Source organism: Gracilinanus agilis, chromosome 1 (genome assembly GCF_016433145.1).
Source record: "Gracilinanus agilis isolate LMUSP501 chromosome 1, AgileGrace, whole genome shotgun sequence".
Lineage (NCBI taxonomy): Eukaryota > Metazoa > Chordata > Mammalia > Didelphimorphia > Didelphidae > Gracilinanus > Gracilinanus agilis.
In genome coordinates, this window is record NC_058130.1 from 366,748,066 (window position 1) to 366,760,189 (window position 12,124).

Here is a 12,124-nt window from a genome sequence, read left to right on the forward strand (position 1 = left end):
TAAGTCATCTCTAGAAAGCTGCCCAGCAGGGACCAAGCAGGGCTGGAAATCTGGGAACTGAGTCTCTTGGACTCTGGCCCAACCATTTGGTCAGCTGGGGCCCCTGGTCCCATTTGTGAAATGTTCCAGGGTTCATGGAGAACCTAAGATCTGAGAGAGCAGAAATAACTCAGCTGCGGACGTTTTTAAGTTAGAAAGGCTGGAAACCTTATTTCTCTCTTGCTTTTTCTTTACTAATAAATACTTATAATTAGTACAAAGTCTCCAAGAGTAATTTTTATTCATGTTAGCATGTTATTCCTTAATCTCACCAAATATAGTATTTTTTAGAAATCCAATTTAGGCTATTTCTTGTATACATTACTAGTAAATTGTTGCACTCTAATCATGTCTATCGTACATTTCTTATTACTTAAATAACCTTAGTAAATTAATCTTTGGATCATCCACAATTTAGATTATGTAGTATTAAATAAGATTCACTTTCCTTGAGAGACTACAAATATTTAAAATATGGACAACTATTTCAGGGAGCAACTTGGGATCATTGAAAATGTCAAAGAATATCCCAAATGTTATCAAGCTTGTTCAAGCTTGTCCAAGATTTATATTTTGATAAATGTGTCCAATTCTGGGCTCAGTTTACTGTCATTCTACAAGGCTTATCCAAAATTTATGTTCTGCTGGATTTAGTGGTCTGATCATCTGCCTACATCTCATAATCTGGACAAAAATCATTCTTTATCTATTTAGTTTTTCCTATGTGGACTGTTGGTCAACTCTCATAAGTTGTTTTCAAGTTTGTTAAAAGAGACTGTATAGTATTCTGGGACTTGATATAATCAGTATAACTTCTTCAAACAGGAACCCATGAAGGAATTCACTACTTACAAGGTATCCCTCTTTCCTCTAGACTCTACTCAGGACCTTTTCTGAATCAAAGATGAACATCATTGGAGAACAAATGTCCCTCTGTTTTATGTCTCAATCAAGTGATCATTTATATGAATTTACCTCTATGGTTGCAAGTATTAAGGAATCTTAAAATAAATATAGGGCACGCCTGGTAAGAGAAGAGCTTTAAACAACACATTATGCCCTACCAAGTCAAATGCTTTGTTATAATCAATGGCCAATAAAACAGAATTTTATATTGTCTACATCCTTTAATCGATTGTATAGTAGTAAATATGTGGTGTGCATTAAGAAATTGTATGTGAAAACCTGCCTATTCTCTTCTCCTATTTTCATTAAATATACCCTTGACTGATAGATCAGTTTCTTAAAGATTTTATAGAGAGGAGAAAGTAGCATTAGAAAAAATTAAGTCCTTGAATCCTGTTCTAAAACAATTTGCTCTTGTCATATACCTTATCACAATTCATGATATGGTAAAATATCTTATCTAAAATATGTCAAACTCTTTAATAAAGTATATTGTTGAGAATAGGTGACAACTTATAGTGTAAAGGTCTAATAAATTCTTAATCATGTAAATTTATGGTAGAGAGGAGAAAATAGTGTCAGAGAAAGCCCAGAAATGCAAATAATCCCTAAATCACTTCTACATATCTTTGAAATTTTTCTTTTGATTCTCCCTTCCATCATCTCAAACAACTTATCTTCCTAACAGTGGCTTAGTAAATATTAATATCACATATCAGTTTGAGGTAAAGGAAAAACAACTCAGAAGTCTTCTGGGAGACAGAAGTAAGTTTCTTTTTATAGAAAGTCAGATGGCATAGTGGTTAGAGTGGTGATCAGCTGTATGACTTTGGGCAAATGACTCAGCTTCTTTATGTTTAAAGTAAGGATAATAATAACACTTACTTTATATGGTTCTTTTGTGAGTATCGAGTGAGATAACACATGAAAAGCACTTTGTGCCAAAATGTTAACTATTATTATTTTCATTAATATTTCAGTATTTAGAATTAACTGTAGATAAATATGAAATTAAGAGCAAGAAATTATGTGGATTTCATTTGCACTAGGGGCCTAGAAATTAACCATAGAAAAGAAGCTCAGGTCATGCTCTAAATTATGATTGATTTGAATGTCTTCATTGCCTGAAACTTTAACAGAATGGATATGCTTAATAATGAAACTTTACTAATAAGAAAATTAGAAGTTTAACCATACCTTCAATGCTGAAAATACGCTCTCCTAAAGTCCCAGCCTTTTCCAAGAGTGCATCTTCATCAGAAACATTAAAAAAATATCTTTCTGTTGGAGTACTAGCAATTGCTTTGATTTCTTTTATCAAATTTTTTGTGTCAAGTGCATTTCTGTTTAAGTATCCAAGGACCTAAATAAGAGTATGAGGGAAAAACAAAAAGTTGTGATCTCTGAATTCCAATTTTCCTCTAAGAAAATCTAGGATAACCTATGAAATTTGTGGACATTCCTGAAAAGCTAAGTGAATCAAACTACATCCCTGGTTCCTGTTCACCTCTGCTCTGTTGACAGCAATGTAACTTAGGAAAGAGCAAAGATATCTTGTTAAGGCACTTGGGCATGATGAGCAATTGCTTTTTGGTTTTACCATTTGTGCTTTCACATGTTAAATAAGAGAGCTCTTGACTCTCAAAACACAGAATGAATAGAGCAATTTGTCGTTTATTAAGTAACTATGACTTCTTCTTTACTTGAAAGGTTTGAGGCACTTTACACACATTAGTTCTCAGAAGAGAAATAGTAGGTAAAGGGCAAGAAATATTACCCCCACTTTGCAAATTTGGAAAACAAGGCAAAGAGAAGACCATTTATTTGTACACAATCGTAAACCAAATAAATGGATGCTTTTAAACTAAGTAAAGTCTCATGGTCCTTTACCAAAATGGACATTAAAATATTCAAAGCACTCATATAATTACCAAATATGAAAACATAAAGTAAAACTAGGGTAAAAGGATGAACCATATGTCACTGAATGAAATGAAAAAAAAAATTAGACTTAACTTGGCATATCTATCTTCCATATCCATAGTCACATAAACAAGCATAAACCCAATAGTGTCTTGTCCCCTTTTTCCTCACTCCAAACTCTTCCAAAGTGGTTTATAAGCAATATAAACACATGACACTCTCTCTTTCGTCCCTAAGCCTTTGAAATGGCTGTCTCTCATGGCTATAATGCACTTTCCATATCTTTTTGCCTCATAGAATCTTACTATCTTCAGGACACACCTCGACTACTATTGCCTACAAGATACCTTTCCTGATCCCTAAAGCTGTTAGTATTTTCCATATTTCATCACTTTGTATTTAACTACCTTACAATTACAAGGCAGCTAGGTGACAGTGGCTAGAGTGCTGGGCCTGGAGTCGAGAAGACTCATCTTCTGGAGTTCAAATGTGTTCTTAGACACTTATTAGCTGTGTGATCCTGGAAAGTCATTTCACTCTGTTGGCCTCGGTTTCCTGATCTATAAAATGACCTGGAGAAAGAATTGGCAAACCACTCTAGTATCTCTGCCAAGAAAATCCCTCAAAGAGTTAGATATGACTGAAAAATGACTGAATAACAATATCTTATAGTTATTTTGGGTTATTGACTTATACATTGACTGAATTTCTCGGTGATCCCTTACTTCAAATACTTGACTTAAAAATTATTAAAGCTTACACTCATTTCTAATTGCTACAGCCCTCACCAATCCCTTTCTTCATCAAAGCCCTGCTTTCACTTTATTTTATCCTGGGCAGCCTCCCTCATGCTTTCATTGAAGCTCTGTTGGTACAAGGAAAGGAAAGGATGCCAAATACATATATTCCCATAGGAACAATATTAAGAGATATGGTTCGGTTCTCTTAGTATTTTATTTCTGTTGCATTATGGATGAACCAGGTTTTTGTGACATGGCCTGAGAATATACCTTTCTATACTACCATTGTTCCTAAGGAAAAATAGATTCCAAGCTTCAAATAACCAACATGAAAATGGACTTCATGACTGCATATAGCAGTCTTCTTTAAGGAGCATTACTGTAGTATTTTTAAGGAAGAATGTGAAGAAAGTCTAAGCCTACCACACTGAAGGTGAAAACTTGTGAATGGGAAGGTCTGTGAAGGTGCTTATTTAATGCCAATGGATTACAAAGACTTTTGAATGAAACTTTGTAGATCCTGTTGAACAAGCATGTTGAAATATTGGTTATTTAAAAAATAGTAATAATCAACTACAATGTTCAATGATCCTTCAAAACTGAAGGGGAATCACAAAATTTCAGAGTTGGATATGACATTAAAAAAAAGTTACTTACTGCTATGCCAAATCTAAGAATGTTGTCATCATTGCATTGACCAATAACTTCTTTCAAAAATGAGCCATCATGAGATTCACCATCAGTCACGACCACCATAACTTTGGTAGCACTAGGCCGTCCACCAGAAGCTTCAGAATAAGCAAATTGTCTGTAACAGTCAAGATGTGAAAAATTTACACAAAAAAGAGACCCAATATGTAATCCTCAAATTTAATTATGAATATGTTATTGGATTCTTATCACACAAGCTTCTTGAAGCATGACTTTTTCTTTCTTAAATGCCAAGAACACTACTATGTGTCCACATTTTCTGTCAGTATATAGAGAAAAATGAAAAAGTAGATTCTTTTTATGCTATTGATTTTCCTAAAAAGTATGGTACAATGAATTTCTTAGGAGGCTTAGGAATCAGAAAACCTGGGTTCAGATCTGCCTTTGACATTAGCTGTTTGACAATGGACAGATTAAACTCTCTGAGTCTCAGTTTCCACATCTGTAAAATGAACATAACACTTGTACTACCTATCTCATGACATAAGCACTTTGCAAACTTTCAAGTTCTATGCAAATGTGAATTATCATTTAAAAAATTATCATTTATACTCACCAATTTATCAAGTGGTAACATTTATAGTTATAAAAATCTTTCACAGATGCCAATAAATTAATTTATACTCATGTAACAAGCTAAAAAAAATCACTTTTTTGCACGAGTCCTTAGAATTATCTTCTTAAGTATAATTAGTTTTTAAAAATCTAAGAAATATTTAGTTTTACACTCAATGCCTAGGTAAAGGCCACACATATTAAAGATTTTTCAGGAATTTATCTACTCATTGATTAGAAAAATCATGTCTCTGATAACCTACATCTTGACAAATACATTCTTGGAGAAGATAAAGATTAAATAGAACATCAGAATTCCAGAGGAATATGACAAACTCTCAGATTTATGTAGTGCTCTTTGTATTCCTGTTACTAAATGAATTTAAAGGATGATGAAGAGAAATCTCTTTAGATTTCACATATGGAACCTGTCACCAATTTAAAGCTAATAAAAACCAGTTTAATAAAGTCACTTCAACATAAGATATGACTTTCCTTTTTTCACCTAAAATTACTTTGTTCAAAAGGGAACAATGCAAACTGATGTGAAGAATTTCAATCTAAAGATAGGTAAGAATCAGTATGGCACTATTATAATTATTTTGGTCCTAGATAAGGCTGATTTGTATCAATGAACATAGAGAGAAATCAAATTAATGAAATTTGGAAGTGTACCAAACTATTCTTAGCCATTCTTCTAAACTGGACCTTCATCTTATTAAAAGCATCCTTCTTACAAATGCAATTGGCTATGGTAGGAAAAACATCCCACAAAAAATTCAATGATATTTCATAACTATTCTCTAAAATGATTAATCTCTTCAAGAAATATTTAATAATGAAGTCTTTATCATCCTCCAGAAATTTTATTTTGCAAAATTGGCAAAGAATTTTTACTCTGGAATATATCTTGTATCATAGGTTTTATTATTTCCTTCTGGAATGTAAGCCCAGTTATAATAGAAACCAGGGTTTCATCTCTACATGTTTATCAGAAGGCTTTACAAGATGCATTGTTTGGTTTTGGAGTGGACCTGTAATTTCATTAGCATAGGAAACTCCCCTTGTAGGATTTCCTTTCACTATTGATTCCTCTGGGGCTGAGAGCCATAGAGAGGTGCCAGAGGAATGCAGCTGATAAGTAACTTGCTTAGAGCCATGGTGGCTAAATAAGTTAGTCCTGTGAGAATCTCTAACTTCCTCAAAATTCAGATCAATCATTACCTTCCCTAGGAGGACTTTCTGGTCTCCATACTGTAGAGTGCCTTCCCCCCTACAGCTATTCTCTCCATCTATTCTGTATATATCTTGTATGTAGCAATTTATGTGTACATTCTCTCCCATATGAGAATGTGAGATCCTTTAGAGCAGGGACTGTTATTGCATGTTTTTTATATCTCCAGTGCTCAGCACAGAATCTGGCACATAGTAACTGTGTCATTAATATTTGCTGAATAGTTGACTAATATTTTTTTAATTGAAATAGTTCAATTGTGAGTTTCTTGAAAACATGTACTATATCTCATTCATGTTATATTACATATGGTTCCTAGGAAAATTATAAATAGGAGATGCCCAGGAAGCATTTTTAAATAAAGGGCATGAATGGTTGTACCTACTCAGAAAGCATGAAACTGCCTGGTGTGGAAATTCCTTCTATGAATAAACATCTGTAACTGATCTTTAAAAAGCTTTAGATCTTAGAGAGATTGCTGGGGCACTGAGAGATTAAGACACACTCAGGATTTCTCAGTTAAATCCAAGCAAAAGGGAAGATTTGAATGCAGGTCTTTTTTTACTCTAAGGCAATTTCCCTACAAGTTTTTTTAGATAGTCTAAGTACACAGACAAAAGGAGAAAGGAAAGCACAGATCTGAAGGAAATTACTGTGAAGTCTTTTCATTTGAGGATAAATAGGACTAAGGAGCTAAAGTCAGAATGTATCTCTCAAGGGGTTCACAGTCTAATGGGAGAAATAATGTAAAAACAACTCTGTAGGAATAAAATAAACACCAGGTAAGTTGGAAATAATCAACAGAGAGAAGGCAGCAGCATAAGAGGGATCAGAAAAGGCTTCTAGAAGATACGGTTTTACCTGGGAGGGACATGAGAGAAGCCAGGGAAACCAGGAGACAGATGTGAGGATGGGCATTTTAGGCATGGGGAAAAGCCCATGAATTTGTCTAGCCAGCATCAATAGATGGAGGTACTTGTTCAGGGAACAGCAAGGAGGTCAGTGCCAGTGGATCACAGAGTATGTGGGAATTAGTAAGGCAGAAGAGGGGCCAACTTGTGAAAAGAGGAAGGGGAAGGGAACAAACATTTATTGATGTCCTAATATGTGCCAGATACTATGCTAAGTGCTTTTATAAATATTTCACTTGATCCTCCCAATACTTGAGAGGTAGGTTCTATTATTATCTTATTATAATTAATTGAGGAAACTGAAGCAAACAGGTTAAGTGACTTGCCCAGGTTCACATAGCTAGTAAGTTTCTGAGGGAGAATTTGAACCCTGGTCTTCCTGACTCCAGGCCCAATTAAATTTCACATCATTATTCTTAATGCAAAGAACTCTTTTTTGAACACATTTTACATATACCTCTAAACTTTTTAGCTCCGGATGTAGAGTCCATGTGTGCAATGCATGTATTTTCTATTAGTTTCCAATTCCCTTCATAAATTTAGGAATGTATTTTGGTGTATGTAGCCACAAAACTATGGCATTCCATTTTCTACAACATTAATTTTTACACCAAACTTCACTCACATACATTCCAAAAATGGTTTCTCTTTTGAGTCACGATAATAAATATTTGTAACAAAGGTAAAAACAATCATATTTTTCCTGATTGTAAAATCTAGGCAAGGAGAATAGGGGAAGGGGAGGTATATTTTTTGCTCAATCTGGGTTGTGATTGGTGATAGCTCATTCATCTAAACTTAGCCTAGTCATCTGGCCCTGGAAATGGCCACTGTAGACAGTATGAGATCAATCTGTCACAATATAGAATATTTACTGTCATTCTATTGTAGTAGGGGTTACGTAAGCAAACTAGAAGGTATTGTCAGTGACCTAAGAAAGCAAGGATAAGGGAGAATATGGCCCATGGACACTCAGGGACTCCTCATCTGGGTGGACAGAGAGAGATGCCCAAAGATACCTGTTTCTGCTTCCTGAGGGACAGATGGCCTCGTCTCTCAATCAGCAGAGATACATGGTGCCATGAGCTCTAGTCCATATGCTACTGATTCTAAACATTATTACTTCTACTTTTTTTGTGGGGATAGGGGGTATTTTATTTCTAGAAAAGGAGACAGAGGTGTTGTCAGATAGATAAAAGGGGGAAAAAATCCACTGGTAATGTATGGCTGTGAGAGCTGGACTTCATGAGAAAAGCTGAGTCCCACAGAATCAACACATTTGAATTGTGGTACTAGAGAATATTTGTGAGCATCCCTTGGACAGCAAGGATATTGAATCAATTAATCCTTAAAGAAATTAATTGAGACTATTCATTGGAAGGACAAATACTGAAATTGAAGCTTAACTACTTTGGCCACATAATGAGAAGACAAAGCTCATTGGAAAAGATGCTGATGATGCTGGGAAAGAATGAAGGCAAAAGGAGAAGAGACAGTAGAGGGTGAGATGGATAATGTCATGGAAGCAATGAAGATGAGTTCCGACAGACTTTGGGAGGCAGTGGAGGATAGAAGGGTGTGTGTGTTATGGTGCTTGTAGCTACAAAGAGTTGAACTTGGCTGGATGAATGAACAACAGAAGAGGAAAACCAACAAAGTCCAATCTCAAGGAATCCAAGGGAAAAGAAGTGGTGGTGGTGAATTATAATCACTATGTGTTGGGCACTTTGCTAAGTACTTTATTTGATGCTTAGAACAACCGTGGAAGGTAGGAGTTATTATTATCCCCATTTTATAATTGAGGAAACTGAGCAGACGGAGATTAGGGAACTTTCCCAATATCACAGAGATAGAAAGAATCTGAGGCCAGATTTGAACTCAGGTCTTCTAGAATACATGGCCAGAATTGTATCCACTGAGAAAGATGAAGGAGTACTATAGTTTGAGTACCTAGATTTAAGTCCCATTTTCAGTACTTACTAGCTATGTGACTGTACCCAAGTAATTTTCCCAACCTAAGCTGCAGTTTGCTCACCTATAACATGGGAATACTTAGGCCATAAAACAAACAAAAACTTAAGAGTTTCTGTGAAAAAAAATGACATAACTATAAGCTATTATTTCAAGAAGATCCTCAATAATGTTCACTGCTATAGAGAAATCAAGAAGGACAATGAGTTTGAAAATATCTCTGAATTTAGTGATTGGGAGGTTATTGGTTTCATTCAAGAATGTAGTTTCCTATACAATTTAGCCTTGGGCCTGAAAGTTGTACCCCAAAAAAGGATTTTGTTTCAACAGGTAAAGAGTAACTAGGTACCAGAGAAATGGGATAAATCAATGGGGATAACTTTTCCCCAGAAGTTTGGTTATAAAAGGAAGAAGGTAAAAATAAGGACAGTAATTTCAAACTTTTGAAGGGAATAAAGAAGGGTAACCTTGAAAGAGTGGAAAATGAAACAGTGGAGGAGAAAATGAGGATAATTGATTAAGGAACATTACATAGGATGGGACTTAGGAACTGAAGAACTCTTAAGGGTGATTGAAAGTGTCACTGAAATGACAGATAATGTGGGTCCAAACAGGTCAGGGAAGTGAATAAAGCTAAGGAGATAATGGATCAGGAGAAGGGGACTGAACAAGAAGTTGGGGGGAGGGGAGGGGAGGAAGTAGATTTCCTGATAAAGCTAAAGAACATCACTAGATGGAGGTGGCAAGGCATAAGACTGTCAGAGAGGGAAATTTCTTAGGTCCAAGAAATTGGAGGTGGATGGCCATTGGGTCTAAAAAAATCAAGAAACCTGTCAGTCCAGGGTATTACAAGGTATAGTTATTAATGAATATAATGATATTAATGATAATGGTATTTGTACCCTTTTGATCAATTCTAAAGCATTTAGCAACAGGCATCAATAATAATGACCTACAACAGCAGTAAATGAACAAATCTTCACCAAAGTGAAAATCTGGAGTTGAAGGTAGAATCATAACAGTGACACTAATAAGTTACCGATTTGTGTCACTAGCTAACCCCACCTGTTCTATCTTTAATCAAATTATGGAAAATATCTAGTTATAAGTTAGCTTTTCCTCCTGTAGTTTTAATTATACTGTTCACAACTCCTTTGAATTTTAATAGGATCCTTGTGTAGAACATTAAAAAAAAACATCAAATCCTCTAAATGTATTTATATAACTAGTTTCTCATGCTGTGAACTCTCCATTCTCCTCTGCATTTCCACTTCAAAGTATTACTTTAACCAAAGAAGGGTAAAATATATATGTAAGTATACTTCTGTTCCAATTTTTCTTTACTATTTTCCCATTCTTTTTCTTTTTTGCTTTGTCTAAAATTTATCCTGTATCAATTAGTCAATAAACATTATTAAACACCTACTATGTTCCAGGCACTGTGCTAAGTCGAATACAAAAAGAGGAAAAAGACAGTCTAATGGAGGGAAATGACATACAAACAAATAAATACAAAATAAGCAATGTACAGGATAAATAGGAAATAATTTTAAAAGGACAACAGTAGAATTAAGAGAAGTTAGAAAGGTTACCTGTAGAAGGTGGGATTTTTATTAGGATTTAAAGGAAGCAAGGAGGTCAGTAGTTGGAGTGAAGGGGAAGAGAGGGGAGAGAACATTCGAGGCATGGGGGACAGACAGAGAAAATGCCTGGAGCCAAGAGATGGAATGTCTTATTTATGGAATAGCTAAGAGGCCAATATTATTGGATGGAAGAGTCTGAGGAAGAAAGTCAGATGTAAGAAGCCTGAAGAGGTAGGAGAGGGTTAGTTTATGAAGAGTTTTAATTGCCAAATGGAGCAATTTGTATTTTCTACTTGAGGCAATGGGAAGCCAAAGAGTTTATTGAGTAGGGTGTTGACATGATCAGACTAGTGTTTTAGTAAAAGCACTTTCTTGGCTAAATGGAGGACAGACTGGAGTGGAGAGAAACTTGAGGCAGGCAGACCCAACAGTTGGCTATTGAAATAGCCCAGACATGAGGTGATGAAGGCCTCCATTAGTGTGGTGATAGTATTAGAGGAGAACTGGAGATATATTCAAGAGATATTGCAAAGATAAAATGAGCATGGAAACAGATTGGATATGATGTGGTGAGAGATAATGAGGAATCCAGGATGACTCTTACCTGGCAAATTGAATTGCTTTGAAAGTATTAGTAAGATCTCCACCACGTTGGATTGTTTGGGATGTTGCTTTAACCATTTCTTCTTTTGTTTTAAAAGTACTCATGTTGAACACAACACGTGGATAATTTCCATACTGAATTAACCCCACCTTGAAAAAAAATAGAAGCATATTAATAAAACAGAAAAGTACAAGTCTTTTGCTTTTGCTCCTATTAAATACAAAAGGGTATTTAAAGTCAAGTGAATATACACATATATACACATAAAGATATAGAAAACAATATATGTAACATAAAAGTTTCAGATATAAAGTACATAGACCTGTTCATCAAATTACAGAATATTAAAAGAAATGTTTCCTCTCAAAATTTCAGTAAACTCTGTTTTATGGCAAATTAAAGGATGTTACCATATTATCTCAAAAGATAAATCCTAGTAAGACTCAAAAGTCAGATGCTTTCATATTAAGAGCTACCCAATTCAAACTCAATAAACATGTATCGTACAAAAAATATTATGTGAGGTGTATCAGCGAAGAGCGGGGTGATGTGAGGATGAAAAGTTTAGATATAATATGTCTACCCTCATGAAAAAGGGAGATATGACACACAGATATTATATACTATGCATATATGTAACACAAACTTACCTGATGAGTACTTTGGCGAAAATGTAAGCAAAATTTTCCTTGTAAAGCATAATAAGGGAATAAACAATTATTTAAGTGCCTTCTATATGCCAGGCTCTGTGCAAAGTGCTTTACAAATATTATCTCATTTGATGAAGATAAAACTCATTACTAATTGTGGAAGAACTAGAAAGACTTCAAGAAAATGGAAGGTACTTCATTTTGAACTTAAAGGACAAATGGAGAAATCAATAGGATATATTGAGAGGATAGATTCAAGGAAGAAAGGTTGAGGGGAGTAGAGTAGAGATTGTTTAC

General features: G+C 34.9%; 1 protein-coding gene across 1 annotated transcript in view; it reads right to left on the reverse strand.

Moving 5' to 3' along the window:
• The window catches only part of ITGA2 (integrin subunit alpha 2), a 141,914-nt gene that overhangs the window by 62,355 nt on the left and 67,435 nt on the right, over positions 1 to 12,124 (reverse strand). Inside the window, exons 7-9 of the mRNA XM_044657746.1 lie at positions 11,178 to 11,326; positions 4,266 to 4,416; positions 2,143 to 2,308 (exon numbers count right to left, since the gene is read on the reverse strand). Of these exons, the coding sequence (XP_044513681.1) occupies positions 2,143 to 2,308; positions 4,266 to 4,416; positions 11,178 to 11,326 (466 nt within the window). The remainder of the gene's footprint in view (positions 1 to 2,142; positions 2,309 to 4,265; positions 4,417 to 11,177; positions 11,327 to 12,124) is intronic.